Here is an 18,066-nt window from a genome sequence, read left to right on the forward strand (position 1 = left end):
GAAGAGCGAGAAATAAGAAAGAAAAAGAGCGCGTCGGAAAAGGTCGAAAAAGAAAAGGGTTGAAAAAAAAAGGCGTCGAAAAATAAGAAAGAAAAAGAGTGATTTATAAAACTTAAAAACACTCGACTAACCCAACCTTATTATTATCACTAACTTAAAATTAAAATTGCAAATTGAGATTACTAATTGGAGTGATAATTGATACATAGGTAAAAAGGCGTCGAAAAATAAAAATAAGAAAGTAGCGTGTTGAAACTTAAAAAGGAACTAAAAACTAAGAATTAAAAGTTGCGTCTAAAAATATTAAAGCTTACAAGTAAAACTATATCCCAAATGGCAATATCTTAAAAAGGAACTAAAAACTTAGAACGGCGTCGCAAAATTCTAAAGCACCTAGATCTTAGTCCAAAGAAAAAGCACTTAAGGGATTTTACGGCAAAGCCTAAAAATCTAGAAATAAAATTAACTATGGCAAAAACTATATCTTAAAACTAAATACGAACGAAAAATACAAATATTACGCTAAAAACAAATAAAAAGGGACAAAAAATAAAAATAAACTAAAAGTTGTAAAAATTACAATTTTTATAAAAATATTATTTTTATATTATTTATTTAATAAAACTATTAATTTTATAACTTATTTAAACTAATTAAACAAAATAATAATAAAAACTAATTACTAATTAAATTAATACACTAACTTAATTAGGGTTATAATAAAAAAATAATAATAATAATTACTCCGTATTTAATGCTGTTAGGGTTTCTGTGTGACCTGTCTGGGCGGCTCCGCGAGTCATGGTGAACCCAGTTCAATACCTCCGCAAGTCGCGGAGATTGCAGGTTCAAAAGAGACAGGTCAAGTTTCGACAGATTCAGTTTTTATTATATTTTTTTTATATTTTTCTGTTTTATATTTTCTGTTTTAATAATTAACTAAAATATTTATATAAATTAAATAAAAACTTATGTTTTAAAAATAAAAATAAAAATAGAAATACTTTATAATTTTATAAAAATCTTAAAAATAGATTTTTATATATATTTTTTCAGTTTTTAATTTTTTATATTTTTTTAATATTTAAAAAGTATATATTTTACAAAAACTAATTAAAACTTAATAAAAAATTTTTTTATGTGTGTGGCGTTTCGCTTCGGCGTTCCCCGGCAGCGGCGCCAAAAATACTTGATGTTATGCGAGGTGTATATAAAATAGCTTTATTTTTACAACTAAATACTATTAAATACGATACAATTTTACACAAGATATTTATTTATTTATAGAATGGATATACTTAAACCTTGCTACAACACTTATAGGCAGTGTACCTAATCGTACAGTAGTGTAGTTTTTAGTAAGTCCGGTTCGTTCCACAAGGAAAATCTTTAAACAAAGCTTAACGCTATATTAGTTTTAATTTATAAAAATACAAATATATATAAGTAATATTATTATTATAAAGGGGGTTTTTACCGTTTAATGACCGGTTTGTCGATTTTAAAACTTAGTCGCAGTTAAAACCTAATGTAAAATATTAAAAATAAATATAACTTAATTTAAAGCGTAAAGTAAATAACGATAATGAAATTGCGATAAATAAAAGTGCAATTAAATATAAAATAAAGGAAATTAAATATGAAATAAAATAATTATGCTTATTTAAACTTCCGTAATCATGATGTTTGACGTGTTGATTTTAGTTTTATGCCCATGGGTTAATTGTCCTTTGTCCTGGATTATTTAATATGTCTGTCTGGTTTTTGTCCATAACAGTCCATCAGTCATAAATATAAAGTGCGAGTGTCCTCGTCAAATTACCCTTATACCCGAAGTTAAATATTCCAACTAATTGGGGACTTAAACTGTAACAAGATTTTAATACGTTGTTTAATAATTACACCAGGTTATCGACTGCGTGTAACCTAAGGTTTTAATACTTTGTTATCAATTATGCCAAGTGTCCTTGTACATAATTTCACCCCTGTTTTAATAATTCCATAGACTATTAATCCATTCCCGTGTCCGGTTAAATGAACGATTATTCGTACATATAAATATCCCGCCCATCGTGTCCGATCGAGTGTATATGGTTATTTATAGGGACGTCCAATTATAAATCTTTATATTAAAATTAATAAACTATCATTTATTAAACAAATATAAAGCCCATTAATAGCCCATAGTCTAATTTTCACAAATGTCGTTCTTTTGTCCAAACCCCAATTATGATATAAAGCCCAATTACCCAAATTTAAATATTTTTAGCCAATCATGATTACTTCGGATTAAATAAGCATAATAATAACTTAGCTACAAGACATTAATGTAAAAAGGTTGAACATAACTTACAATGATTAAAAATAGTGTAGCGTTACACGGACAGAATTTCGACTTACACCCTTACAACATTCGCTAACATACCCTTATTATTAGAAATTAAAATTAAAATTAAAATTAAAATTAAATATATATATATATATATATATATATATATATATATATATATATATATATATATATATATATATATATATATATATATATATATATATATATATATATATATATATATATATATATATATATATATATACGTTTACATATAGATAGAGAGATTTAGGATATTTAAAACGGATCAAATGCGTTGGCTTTTATAGGCAGTTTCAGAATTTGGGGCTCCGCGAGTCGTAGCCCCTTTGGTCTTAGAACTCCGCGAGTCGCGGAGAGATCGGATCCAGCTCACAGCTTTTGGATCTTTGTTTGCCGACGGATTTTAATAATATAAATATAATATAAATATATAATTTATATAATTAATTATATATTATATTATATTATATTATATTTATATACATAATTAATTTGTAACTTTCGGTCCGTTGCGTCGAGCGTTGAGAGTTCATGTCCCGGTTCCGGATTTTCGAACGTCCTTGCGTACAATTTAATATCTTGTAGTTTGCGTTTTGAATCTTGTACTCTTGTAATTTCGAGACGTTTCTTATCAATAATTGGAACCTCTTTGATTGTATTTTGTACTTTTGAGCTTTTTGGTCGTTTGCGTCTTCAATTCGTCGAATCTGTCTTTTGTCTTCACCTTTTATTATTTAAACGAATATCACTTGTAAATAGAACAATTGCAACTAAAAGCTTGTCTTTCTTGAGGGATAATGCTATGAAATATATGTTCGTTTTTAGCATTATATAATTATATATATATATATATATATATATATATATATATATATATATATATATATATATATATATATATATATATGGTGAGGATCCATGGAGAACCAAAGGTAGTAGAGAACCCACGGAACTCGTGCAGATTGAGTCAATCTCCTGCAGATTGACAATTTTTTTTTTTGCAGATTGACTTTATTTTTTCTGTGCAGATATGACTTTTTTTTTGTGCAGATTGACTTTTTTTGCAGTTTTTTTTTTGCATATTGACTTTTTTTCCCTGTGAAGATTGACTTATTTTGTGCAGATTGAGTCAATTTTCGTGCAGGTTGATTTTTTTTTCTGTGCAGATTGACTTTTTTAGTGTAGATTGAGTCAATCTGCGTTCAGATTGACTTTTTCTGAGGTTTTTTTTTTTTTTTTTGTAGATTGACTTTTATTTTGTGCAGATTGACTTTTATTTGGTTACGTCCCCATTGATCATGCTCATATATATATATATATATATATATATATATATATATATATATATATATATATATATATATATATATATATATATATATATATATATATATATATATATATATATATATATAGAGAGAGAGAAACGATCGGTTGTTTTCGATTTTGGCTTTTAGATTTCATTCTTATCAACATTCTTAAACAATTGTTTTCAATCCGTCTTTGAGATTTTCATGATTATCGATCTATCAAGTTTGCATTCCTAAATTTCATTTATCATTATACACAATCTAATATATTAACCTTAAGAATTTTTAAGTTTTATGCTTAATTTATCTCAATAATTATAGTTCATAATAAATACTCAGTATGTTTTATGTTATGTATTTGTAAATTTTACTCAATTTCCATTTGTAATATAGAGTTGCAAGGCACGATACAAAGCTTTGTAATTTTTTTTAGAAAATCTATTATTAAAATTTGATAACTTTTACGGAATACTACCTTTAGATAAACAAAAAAAAAATAGTATAATATTTTAACGATTATATATAAATCCAAATGTTTATTATTGCTATTACTATTGCTATTCTACGCCTATTATACTCTTCATATTTCTGTAGTTCTATGTATATAACATTTTTTTTTTTGGCAAAAAAAAAAAAGAAATTAAATATATGAATCCTTTCATCAAAAAGATGAAGGATAAAAGTTACAAAACCCAGGGAGTATAAAAAAACCCCTATTAAACATAACAAAAAGATACATCTTGTAGCATACTGGACTAAACAACAGCTCTTGATACCCTAGTATGGTACCTTTTTTTTTACATGATACTTTAAGAAGAAAGTTTTTTGTTTTTTTAGAGTTTATCATTTTAACCTGTAAAATCTTACTTTAATGTATCAAACTCTTAAACATCACAACGAACGTTTGTAATGAACAAGAATTAAACAAACAACAAACTCAAATTATAGTAAGAAATTTCAAAATCAACAAAAAGAAAATAAATACTCAATATATGCATATTTTTAAGACGTTATATTAATACCTGTTTTAAAGTTCAAGAGCACGTCATAATTGATTGCTATTATAACTGAATGATGTTGGATCATATACCATTGAAGATTTACTTTATGGATCTTTATATATCTCATGTTTATAGGAGTAAGATTGCAGTAGAGACAATCAAAGTTGAAACTAAAAATGAAAAGTGTTGCACTAAATGGTTAAAGGTAAGAGGTTATAAAGTGAAAATTTAGGATGGATGATTTGGTTTGTGATATAGAATGTGAAAATTTAAGATGTTGATTTGGTAGGTGATATATAAAGTGAAAATTTAAGAGGTGAAAGATGAAAGATGAAGGTGAAACTTAAAGTGAAAATGAGAATTGTTGTACAAGTAGATAACAATAATAGAGATGGTATGGGACCTACTAAAAATTATTGTAGTCAATGGTCAAATCTGTGTGTTGTGTCACTGGGGGACTCACTGAAAATGAGAATTTGTGATACACAAAAGATGTCGTTCAGTCTTCTTAAAAAGATGTGTTTAATACTTTAATGGTGTTTTAACTAAAAATGAAAAAAATTATGTTATACTCCCTATATATATATATATATATATATATATATATATATATATATATATATATATATATATATATATATAGATTTTTCTTACGAGTATTATTTTAGTTATTAAGTTACTATTAGGACGAACGAGCGGGGAGATGTTATGCGAGTTGTTATGAAAAACGATTTTATATCCTCTATATTACTAATCCGGTAGACTAATTCCACGTGTCAACCAGACAGTCCACCAGAGCATTTATCTGTTTTCTCATTCATCGTACAATTAAAATTATTTTCCCTCTAATTTTCACGGGCTGCCACGTGTCTCAAGTAATTAACCTCTAAATACACCTTAATAAAAAATAAATAAAAAAAAAGCCAGGTTAATCGGTCGTTCTCTTCCACAACAAAAATACGAAACCCTAATTTGTAAACTGAATCAATGATCAATAACAATTAATTAATGGATATCGTCTGCTAATTGTTTTCCGATTTACTTTCAACACCCGATACTCCAAATTGATCGCAAATCGTTTGCCAGATTTTGTTCAATTTATTCCCAAATTACGATACCCAAAAACGAAAAATTGAAGTTCAAAAGTTCGTGGAGTTCAAGATGATATCTTTTAATTTAATTACAATAGAATCAAAAAACGAATAATTGGTATTCAAGATTTAATCACTATTTCTTCTGTTCAGCGACTGAACCACTTCATGGCTGGTATGCTTTTAATCTTTTTCGTATTTGTTTTATGTTTACCAGTTATAATTTTTTAATTTTCTAAATGTTTTGTGTTAATCAGTTACTTGCTATGGTGGTTCAATACAATAATTATTCACGTATTATTAGTCCATCTGATTATTCATGTTTTTGATAATGTGAAATGTGATTAAGGATATGCAAATGATTAATTTTTTTTTTTTTTTGTGATTTTATTGTTATATTTGAATATTTCGTAATTAAAGGTTAGAAAAAAATGTTATTCCTATCAAATATTTGAATATCAAATTCGTTATGTGTTTGGTATTTTTTTTTTTACAATAATGATTTATAAACGGAAATAAAATCAGTTACGATTAGGATAAACTTATTTTGAATTTCAAATCCCAATTACAGTTGTGTTTCCGCGTTTTCCATGTCTCCAGAATTCCGAAAAAAATTAGATTTTATCAACTGAATCCCTATTAATTAGCAATCATGTGTTACTCTCCTAATTTTAGTGTCGACAGTTTTCTTTTTTTGCATATATATATCCTTCGAACCCTACTAAGTTTCTCACAATTTTACAAATCGAGTTTCACGTTAATACTCTCACATTCTCATTCTCATTCTCAATAGTCCACAATAACATGACTACCAACTTGCAATTGATTAAGGCACTCAGCCCAAAAAAACCATTTGTAAACATCTGGGTTAAACTGCTATATATGGAGACAGTTACAATCAAGAATTTTGATCAAGGCAGATCTTTTCTGGACTTAATTGTATGCGATGATGAGGTATTCATCATTTATTTTACAACTAAAGGTTAAACAAATACGTAGTATAATTCTATAACTTTGTCTTGCACCATCATAAGCATTATATGCTGATATATATGTTTATTTCTCTTGAACTGAGTATATTCCCATTTAGTTTACAAGATTTTTATCATCTTCGCATCAGGGTGAACGTATTGGTGTAACTATCAAACATATTTTGAAGCCAAAATATGAGAATGTTTTGAAAGAACAAAATCATTACATACTAAAAAGTGCATTTGTCAACAATAATCCATTTAAAGGAAGGACCACACATTGGACCCATGATTCAAAGCTGATGATCAATGACAAAAAGGTTGTCATGCCACTAGAAACAAATGACTGAAATGGTCATCATGGTTTCAAATTTCTGCCTTTTGCTGATCTACTACCTGATAAAATAAGTCAAGGAAAAACTGCAGGTACTAATATTGTTAGGATGAATTTTTGACCTACCATAAATTTCATTTAACACTTATGTATACTTTATTTGTACTTTTTTTTTCCAGATTTGATTGGAATGGTTGTAAAATACAGCGAAGACAAAAAATATGGTGATGGTTGAATAAACGTTTCTAATGAACTATACAATATAAACGAATGAGTCCCCGTGCAACGCACGGGCTCATAAATCTAGTATTATATAATAAGCATAGTTTCGGTAGTAAAAATGATCCGTGCATTGCTACTGAAATCGTTTACAACAAATATAGTTCTGTTATACAAATTAAGCAATGTTGCGATAGTTTATAATTAAATTTACATATCTAATATTGACACAAACCTTTAACAATTGAAAATTTCTTTAACAATTGAAAATTTTTGTCAAAGGAAAAGATATAAAAGTGCATGCATATTTCTAACACATGCGTTTCTCTCTCATCTCTTTTCTTTTTCTATTTTCTTTTTTTCCTATTCACAACTTCTAACAATTTTCATTTTCATTTTCATTTTCATTTTCAATAAGTATATCAGGCTCCTCCAATGAATAGTAAGCCGAGCCCTGAGCCGATGAGCAGTAAACTGAGCCGTACCACTGAGCCGATGAACAGTACCCGGAGCCGATGAACGGTATTTTGTTTAATATTTTTTCCCCTTTTTTATTCGTGTTTTGGCCAACGAAGTGGCAGACCTTTTTTCTAGTTCTTAAAACAATTGGTACTCTGTATCCAGGGGCGGAGGGAGAGGGGGTCAAGTGGGGTCAGCCGCCCCCGACGATTTCAAAATTTTAGTGTAAATTTTTTCGGTTTTTCGATTTTGCCCCAGGTGAAAAAAATTTTTGCCCCAAACCCTTCATATTTTGCCCCAAAACCTTCATATTTTACCCTAAAACCTTCGTATTTTGCTCAAAAGCCTCTAAATTTTGCTCAAAAAACTCTATATTTTGTCAAAAAAAAAAAATTCCTTACGTTTTAAATTTTTTTTTGCCCCCGGTGAAAATTTTTTCTGGATCCGCCACTGTCTGTATCTCTAAAAAACTATCATGGTCTATTATGCATGGTCAAAACAAATAGACCAAATGACTCAAACCTTAAAAAAACGACGGATTTGAAACAACCGTCTAGCGAGCACTGCTCAATTATAATTATCATATGAAAATAATTCCTTACAACAGAAATATTAATAAAAGATGCAAAACATATAAAAGTAACAATACCACAAATTTTAATTTCAACCGATCGATTACAATACATTCAATCCAAGTCCATAATTCGCACACGTTTTCTTGTTATGACCACTTTGGCGGCAATTCGGCAAATCACACATCTACTCAACTGATCTGGATCACGATTATCCATCTTTGCGAGTCTTCTTTTTCACTTCTCAGCAAAACTACTAGTCTCATAGATAACAACATTTGGTGGAGGTTGTATACTTGTATGCTTGGGCCAGCCATATAAATATCTTTATAGTTAAGAATAAATTTGTGAAATTACATAGCAGATTAACTAAACTATTCTATGTTATAAATAATTAACTAGTTCATTGACCCGTAAATTCACGGGTTTGACTAATAATCTACATTATAATTTTAGTGTCATTGACCCGTTAATTAATATTTATTACACCGTATTTGGTTAAAAATTTAAATATTTATAATATATATAGTTTATTATAAAATGTTTATACTATTTGTGACTCTAGATGGAATATCTCGTGGTACACAACCATACTAATGTATAGCATTATGCTTGATTACATAATATTTCCTTTGTGCATATTTGTGTTAAGACATTTGGTTTAAGTGACTCTAACTCTACAACAGATATACACACATGAAAGTAGGGGATAATAACTACTATTCAGAACCAATTCTTATCCCTAACATATGCATTTAATTATGGTCAAGGTTTTTTCCATTATATATTATATATCTGATATCTGATTCATAATAGTATTGTTTAAAAATATTTGTACCAAAAATTATATAAAGAAAACAAATTGCATATCTTAAGCAAAATTCTCACATACTACAGTATCAAAGTATTAACGCTCCAACAAATTGACCAAATCAAAACATTGAATTTTTTTTTATATTAGTACTTAGAACATACACCATCACCACCATTACCACATTATTAGTGTAACAGGCTCAATACTTGTATAGTATATGTCTATGTACATATTATCACATACAAAAATATTATAAAGCTAAAGTAACACACACCCTTGTGGCCACAACTTAAAACATACAACTTACACCCAGTAAGCTTTTATATGTGCATAAATACTTTTGCTAGCTTGCAAAGCCATAAAACCCAATTAGTCCAATAAATTGTTACCGTTGGACACAAAGTAGTTCCTGAAAAAAGAAAAAAATAATAGGCATTCAGAACTTCATTTTCATTATACACCTTATTCTAATAGCAATAGTGACAAATTCAGTTTCAAAAACATCAAATCAAGATTTAATAAACAACCTCTATGCAAGCAGCAAAAAAAAAAGAAAAAAAGAAAAGAAAAGAAACTGAAAGTATCTATAGTGTCAAGCAATATATAGTTGGCAAAAGAACTAAGTGTAACTTAGAGTCATTGATAGTATAATGATTTAGGTTACCTGAAGGTGCACCAAAAGTAACTCATTAAATGCGTTTCATGAACTCAACCTTAACTTCAGCATGCTTATACACTTTTTTATATAATGGTTGATATCCTAGACCAAAATTCATCCTTGAAATTACTTAGAATAACTCATTGCATCAGAATATCGGATAAACATTAATCATACATAAGGCGCCTACCCTCAACATTATACAAATTATATCACGATTTAGCATTACTTTAATACTAAGCTTTATTTTTTATAGATCCAAGTAATCAAACGCAAGGCACTTCTAATTAATCGCTACTATGATTTACTTAATCTACTACTATTAAACACACACAATGTTGTCATTAGCATATTAGCATATTGACATTTGATATATATATATATATACACATAACAGAGTCATAACAGAGTCTATGTATACAAAATTAGTAGGCGAAAAAGATATGCAGTCATAATTTGAACAACGTATAATAGTTTAAATATACAAAATAACATAAATCCATACAAAACAGAATCCATGTATAACCCATATTTTACTATTATCCAGTTAACTAACAAATTAGTTATGACAACATAAATCTTAAATCACTTGACTTGTTTATTAGTAAATGAGTCAAGATACCTGGAACTATATAAACTTAAACACTTTTCAACTTAAAAAAATCGCCAAACTTTTCATTGCCTGCACTCACCATCATAATTTACATCAAACACCACATAAATAACAATTGAAACTTAAGATGAATTAATCAAAATTTATTGAAGAGAAACCCTAAAATAAACCACTGAAACCATACACTAACAAAACTGAATTTGAAACTCACAGCTTTCATTTCCATATCAGTGCTGAATCCTACAAAGGCCATATCACCTTTAACCATAACATTACATAAGAAAGTTATATAAAGTAAGATATTCATAGTCAATGTAAACAAAAAAAAAAACATTTTAAATTACCTTGAATATTTCCTTACGATTCTGATTCTTAATCTACAAAAATCTACTTAAGAAAACAAAATCGACAGAGTTTAAAACCCTAATTGCAATCAATAGAGTTTAATTAAAACGTCACCTGATGTGTGAAGATCTCGCCTTCCAAGCTATGAAAAACACCTTCAATTATAAAATGAATTGGTTAAAACCCTAACTTAGTTTCAAAATTAAAACGTCACCTGATAAGAAAATTGGAAAAGATTAGTTGATTTTGATGAAAATTTCTTTGTTGAACACTTTGTATAACGAACCAGAGTTTACAATATTACCTTCTGAATCGGGAGACATCTTGATTTAATACCGCATTCTAATTGAATCTGAAACAAAATTATACCGTCAAGAATACATCAAGATGTAGAAAGCAACAAAAACCTTAAAGACATAAAAGAAGCACTCACATAATGACTTACAAATGGTACCTGAATGAATATTTTCTAGTGGTACAATTCGAATGAAGAATAAGTGATTGGAGAAAGAATAAAACTAATGAAGTTGTTCATCTACCTCTAAATCGAGTTTACATAGTAATAAACAGTTGTAGAAAGCTTCTCCTAGAAGCTGTTTATAATCAAAATTAAATAAAAAAATAAAAATAGAGGTGTACTCTGTAAGCTTCGTGAAGTTATTTTAAATTCTAATTCAATTCAATACTATTATTAAATTATTAAAAGCATGACATCATCAGATTTATTTTTAAAGGCATGTTACAACTTCGAAAGAACATGTTACAACTCTTAAAAGCAAACGATGACCTGAGCGTAAACTCCCTATTATATAAGATATAAATAGATAAATAGATTGAGGTATATGAATTTTGCTGATCACATTTAATATATATTTGTTCTTTTATTCGCTGAAAAAACAAAACTGTCTGCAAATGAATTCCGCGGGCTTTTAAAGCTAAAATTCCTTTGAAGTAATAAAATACGGAATAAGATCTAATTAGCTAAATGGGATACAGATAAATACGTAGTACAGTAGTACGTAGTAGATGGTTAAATTCATTTAAAAAGAAAGAGAAGAAAGTACGCGAGAATAAAAACAAAATAGGAGAGATAGGATGCGAATAGGAATAGGATTTAAAAAGATACACACTTTTTTACATGCAAATAAAAATTAGCACAAAATGGTAATTGGCTCCAATAATAGAGATGGTAGGTTTCATTGTGGGACCTACTAAAAATTATTGTAGTCAATGATCAAATCCATGTGTTTTGTTATGGGGGATCCACTGGAAATTTTGTGATACATAAAAGATGTCATTCATCTTCTTAAAAAAATCTGTTGAATGTTTTTAAGTAAAAATGATGAAATGATGTTATACTCCATATATATAGATTCTTATAACGAGTATTATTTTAGTTATTAAGTTATTATTAGGACAAACGAGCGGAGAGATGTCATGCGAGTTGCTATAGAAAACGATTTATATTAATATAGTTTCAATAGTAAAAATGATTTGTACATTACGATTGAAAATCGTTTACAATCATATATAGTTTCACTATACACATTAACATTGCCAGTTATTGAAGTGTGGTGTCAATTGACACCAATGAAAAAAAAATTTAGAACATTTAATTGAATAGATTTACACATTAGAAATTTGTATTTTTAAAATTTGACCCAACCCTTTTAGAGCTTAAGGAAACAAATTTAAGCGGCTAAGAACATTGGATCAATTACATAAAAAAGCCTACGATTCAAACTATTTAAAGTAGACTTCGAAAAAGCCTACGATTCTGTTAATTGGGAATATATTTTATTTATGCTTTCGTCTCTTGATTTTGGTGATAAGTGGTGTTCTTGGATTAAGGGTTGCCCGTTCTTAGCTAAGACTTCGGTTTTGGTTAATGGTAGCCCGTCTCGTGAGTTTACGCTTAAAAGGGGTTTGAGACAGGGTGACCCGTTGAGTCCTTATTTATTCATCACTGTTATGGAAGGCATTCACCTTGCTTTCGATCGAGCTATGGATATCGGTTTTATTCGCAGGATTAAAATTGGTATGAATGACATTCATTTATCTCATTTTATTTATGCCGATGATGTCATTATTTTTTCAGATTAGAGAGCTATTGAATTGAATCGAATCCTTTTAATTTTGGAAATTTTTCACCGAGTTTCCGGATTAAAATTAAATGTGTCTAAGTCCCATGTTTTCGGTATTGGTGTGGAGGATCATGAGATTTCAGATTTGGCCACGGTTGCGGGGGCTCGGATGGGTACGTTTCCTACTACGTATCTTGGTATTCCTATAGGCTCGAACATGAACAAAATCGCTAATTGGGACTCTTTATGTGATAAGCTGCGATCAAAACTATCCACTTGAAAAGCGAGTCTGATTTCATCGGGAGGTAGATTAACTTTGTAAAGTCGGTTATGGGAAGTCTCGGGATTTATTTCATGTCTTTATTTAAATGTCCCGAGACTATTCTTAAACATCTTGAATCGATTCGGGCTAGATCCTTTTAGGGTGGTAACACATCTTCAAAAAAATTGCCATGGGTTAAGTGGGATAAAATTCTTGCTCCTTTCGATAAAGGTGGACTTAATGTCGGGAGTCTTAAAGCTTTAAACCTTGCTCTTCTTTGTAAGTGGAGATGGAGATACTTATCTAAACCGAATGACATGTGGGTAAAGGTAATTAAATCATTAAATCCTTACATGGCGATTTTTTTGAAAAGACGATGTTCACGAGTAATAGTATTTGGAATAATATTGTTACGTGTTGTTTTAAATGTTCCCATAATAATTTGTTATCGGTTGATACGTTTAAAATGGTCGTTGGGAATGGTTCTTTGATTAATTTTTGGCATGATTTATGGATTGGTAGTGAGCCTCTTTCGTCACGTTTCAATAGACTTTATCACTTAGATTCCGAACCGAACGGATCTATTGCTAGTAAAGTCGAAAACGGTTCTTGGAAGTTCAAATGGGTGCGTGATATATCTGTTGGCCGATCTAACCAGCAGCTCACGGTTCTCTTGGGGGTGTTCGGTACGCTTATGCTTAACAGTAACATTGATGCATGGTCGTGTAGTATTACCAAGGATGGTAATATTACTGTTAAAGAAGCTAGGGAACGAATAGATCGTAATCTTCTACCTTCGTCTCAGTTTGGTACGGCATGGTTTAAATTCATCCCACGTAAAGTTAATATTTTTTATGGCGTTTCCGTTTAGATTGTATTCCTGTTCGTTGGAACCTATCCGCGAAAGGAATAGATATTGATTCTATCGTTTGCCCTGTGTGCAACAATGGTGTCGAAACCCGGGATCATTTATTTTTTATTGCATTGTGGCTTGAGAAATTTGGCATTATATTTAGGGTTGGCTTGGTTGCGGTATGCCTTTTTGTTCTTCATGGGATTCATTCGTAGTATGGCTAGAAGGCGTAAGGTTACCTACAACGTCTAAGAATCGAATTGTTGCTGTGACAACCCGGAAATTTCCGACCAAATTTAATCTTAATCTTATTATGATCTCGACACGATAAGCAAAGTCTACAATGTTGAGTCTCAAAAATTTTGAACTGTTTACATAGATTCATTTATACCTTTGACTATTCTCGACGATTCACGAACCATTGTTGTAAATAAAAATAAATGTAAATAAATATAGATAATTGATGTTATGCGAGGTGTATACGAAATAGTTATATTTTTATGGCAAAATACTATTAAATATGCTACAATTTTACACAAGTTATTTATTTATTTATAGAATGGGATATACCTAAACCTTGATACACAACTTATAGGCAGTGTACCTAATCGTAGAGTAGTGTAGTTCTTAATAAGTTCGGTTCGTTCCACAGGGATACAACTAAATTTAACGCTATATTTATTTTAAACTATATTTGTGTATATATATATATATATATATATATATAAGTAGTATTATTATTATTATAAAAGGGGGTTTTTACCGTTTAATGACCGGTTTGTCGATTTTATGTCTTAAGTCGCAATTAAAACCTAATGTAAAATATTAAATATACAAATGACTTAATTTAAAGCGTAAAGTAAATAATGATAATAAAAGTGCGATAAATAAAATGACGATACATAAAATTGCGATAATTAAAAGTACGATAATTAAAGGTGCGATGAGATATAAAATAAAGGAATTATGCTTATTTAAACTTCTGTAATCATGATGTTTGACGTTTTGATTTTAATTTATTACCATGGGTTAATTGTCCTTTGTCCTGGATTATTCGATATGTCCATCTGGTTTTTGTCCATAACAGTCCATCAGTCATAAATATAAAGTGCGAGTGTCCTCGCCAAATTATCCTTATACTCGAAGTCAAATATTCCAACTAATTGGGGACTTAAACTGTAACAAGGTTTTAATACATTGTTAATGATTACACCAGGTTATCGACTGTGTGCAATCCAAGGTTTTAATACTCTATTAACAATTACACCAAGTGTCCTTGTATGTAATCCACTCCTGTTTTAATGAGTCCATTGACTATTAATCCATCCCAGTGTCCGGTTAAATGAACGATTATTAGTATTTATAAATATCCCGCCCATCGTATCCGATCGAGTGTATGTGGTTATTTATAATTACCTCAAATTGTAAATCTCTATATTAAATTAACGAACTATCATTCAGTTAAACAAATATAAAGCCCATTAATAGCCCATAGTCCAATTTCCACAAGTGTCATTCTTTTGTCCAAACTCCAATTATGGTACAAAGTCCAATAACCCCGTCTTTAATATTTAACACAACATCACGATTACTTCGATTTAAATAAGCATAATAATAACTTAGCTACAAGACATTAATTTAAAAAGGTTGAACATAACTTACAATGATTATTAATAGTGTAGCGTTACACAGACAGAATTTTGACTTACAAACTTAAAACATTCACCAACATAACCTTATTATTATTAAACTTTAAATTAAAATTAAAATTATATATATATATATATATATATATATATATATATATATATATATATATATATCGTATATGATATGAGAAAGGAAAAGAAAAAGGTGTAATGAATCGATCAGAATGCGTGGCCTTTTATAGGCCCACTTTGAACTGTTGAGCTCCGCGAGTGCGGAGGTTTTCTTCATCACAGCTCCGCGAGTGCGGAGGTATGGATTCCAGCTCATCTCTTTGAGTTAAACGTGGGCTGCTTATAAATATAATATATAATAATATATATAATTAATTATATATTATATTATATTCTTGTGCATAGTTGACTTGTAATTTTTGGTCCGTTGCGTCACGCGCTGAAAGTTGGTTCATGTCTCGGTTCCAGATTTTCGAACGCCTTTTCGTACGATTTAATATCTTGTACTTTGCGTTTCACGACTTGTACTCTTGTAATTTTTAGATGTTTCTCATCAATAATTTGAACAACTTGGATTGTACTTTGTACTTTTTAGCTTTTTGGTCATTTACGTCTTCAATTCGTCGAATCTGTCTTTTGTCTTCACCTTTTATTATTTAAACGAATATCACTTGTAAATTGAATAATTGCAACTAAAAGCTTGTCTTTCTTGAAGGATAATGCTATGAAATATATGTTTGTTTTTAGCATTCTCAAATATTCCCACACTTGAGCGTTGCTTGTCCTCAACCAAATATAGAACTTGGATAAAAACATACTTGAGTCACATCTTTATTCTTCACACTTTGTACATAAGTGATTTTGATACGGCGGTATGAACAATGATAGCAACGTTGTGGTTTACAGTCCCACATGACTATGAAAATTTAGATCCTTTAAGGAAATTGGATCTTTCTGAAAACTTTTGATCTTTTGAAAATTCAATCTAGCTTTTACCCTAGATAAGTTTTCCGGAATAACCCTTCACCGGTGTTTACAAATTGTTTTTGTGAGTTTTGTGGGTTTCAGATTTGAAAATTTTAGCTTAAAACTTGCGGTTTTGTGTCACCCACTTGCTAGCCTTATATTAGGAAAGCAACACGTCCAGTATACTTGCTCCGTATATTATCTTTCGGTAAACTACCGTCCGGTTGTAAAGGAAAGCGTTGAACAAGCAACTGTTAAGGCAATGTCCCGTGACATGCAGATAATTATGGTCGAAAGCGTGTCAGATGCAATTACTATCCTTTGTAGGAGCAATAGTAAAGATCACCCTATAGTTTTTCGGTCTGGCACAAGGTCCTGTCTTCGACCATGTTATGCAACCACCTTTCTTACGGTTGACACCCGATTTGGTTCAGGTGACCTAATGAATTCCGGTGAATTCTTAGGATTTTACGTTCAATGGTAATGAACGTATTGAAAATAGGGTTTCAGAAAACAAATCGGTTTATAATTTGATCAAAATGTTTTTTCGTTCAAGCTCGAGTTTAGATATCATCGAATTCCATGAGTTTGTAATTCTCAATCTTTAAGGTCAATCTCGAGGATTGAGTAATATCAGTCTTAAAAGCTGATTTTTGATCTTTAAGGAGATTATCCTTTCTGGGGATCTGATTCATTAGTCTTATAAGCTAATTTGCATGGTGCCCCCCAATTGTACGAGACAGATCCTCTCATGGTTAGGATATGTCTGACCACTTGGCGACCCTGTTTGATGCTGAGGTCCGTGGATTTTCAGCTGATTTTCGAAAAAACTTTTCAAGATTTTTCATAGACTCTACAACTGGTCTGGACGACAACTTCCTAACCTAAATCAAGAAGCGCGTGTCTTTTTCTCGAAAGACTTTACTTCCTTTTAAATCAAGTGGTACATTTCTTTCAAATATATTATAAAAAAATCGGGTAAAACTGATTAAATCGTTCAAAACAAAAGTATCTTTAATTATTTGTACAAAAATATGTGATATATGTTCTAAATAACTTGGTAAATTTTTCCCACACTTGGCTTTTATTTTCCTTTCTTTGCCTTTTTATTCTCCTCTATTCCATTTTAAATGAATTCAAGCGTTTTGAGTTGTTTCTCAATTTATGTCCTTTTTGAGGTAACAATAATTTCGGTGTTAACACCTAGTTTTATCGTTCATAAATATGTATAAACATGATTTTGAGTTCATTTATTTGAAAATTTTTAAAAATTTTACTGGAAGTGGGTAGTCAGTATATAAGACTAGGGATGTTCTTTATTATCAGAGAGCACTAGATTCTAATACAACTACTGCGTTACTAGTATTTTTAATGGTAACCAAGTGTCTAAATTAAAATTTTTAAAAATTCAAAAGAATTTAACCCCTTCCCACACTTAAGATCTTGCAATGCCCTCATTTGCAAGAAATCAGTAACAAT

The 18,066-nt window shown here is 29.8% G+C and overlaps 2 protein-coding genes and 1 long non-coding RNA gene across 3 annotated transcripts in view; 2 read left to right on the forward strand and 1 right to left on the reverse strand.

The window, feature by feature from the left end:
• Positions 1-4,940, reverse strand: part of LOC139860906 (uncharacterized) — a 30,736-nt gene extending 25,796 nt beyond the window's left edge. Inside the window, exon 1 of the mRNA XM_071849363.1 lies at positions 4,707-4,940. Coding sequence (XP_071705464.1) covers positions 4,707-4,812 — 106 coding nt within the window. The 5' untranslated portion in view covers positions 4,813-4,940. The remainder of the gene's footprint in view (positions 1-4,706) is intronic.
• A 788-nt stretch (positions 4,941-5,728) lies between these two features.
• LOC139860922 (uncharacterized) lies at positions 5,729-7,140 on the forward strand. Its single transcript, XR_011763552.1, has 3 exons — positions 5,729-5,951; positions 6,669-6,730; positions 6,897-7,140. It is a non-coding gene; the product is annotated as an uncharacterized lncRNA (long non-coding RNA).
• Positions 7,141-12,564: 5,424 nt separating this feature from the next.
• LOC139876673 (uncharacterized) lies at positions 12,565-13,125 on the forward strand. Its single transcript, XM_071864071.1, has 2 exons — positions 12,565-12,799; positions 12,989-13,125. The coding sequence occupies exons 1-2, from the start codon at positions 12,565-12,567 to the stop codon at positions 13,123-13,125; spliced, it is 372 nt and encodes a 123-aa protein (XP_071720172.1).
• Positions 13,126-18,066: the final 4,941 nt, after the last annotated feature.

Source organism: Rutidosis leptorrhynchoides, chromosome 1 (genome assembly GCF_046630445.1).
Source record: "Rutidosis leptorrhynchoides isolate AG116_Rl617_1_P2 chromosome 1, CSIRO_AGI_Rlap_v1, whole genome shotgun sequence".
Classification (NCBI taxonomy): Eukaryota; Viridiplantae; Streptophyta; class Magnoliopsida; order Asterales; family Asteraceae; genus Rutidosis; species Rutidosis leptorrhynchoides.

Coding starts and splice junctions, on each gene's coding strand:
- LOC139876673 (XM_071864071.1), top strand. CDS start 12,565: ATGCTTTCGTCTCTTGATTTTGGTGATAAGTGGTGTTCTTGGATTAAG. Junction 12,800..12,988: donor TATTCGCAGGATTAAAATTG/GTATGAATGACA, acceptor ATGAGATTTCAG/ATTTGGCCACGGTTGCGGGG.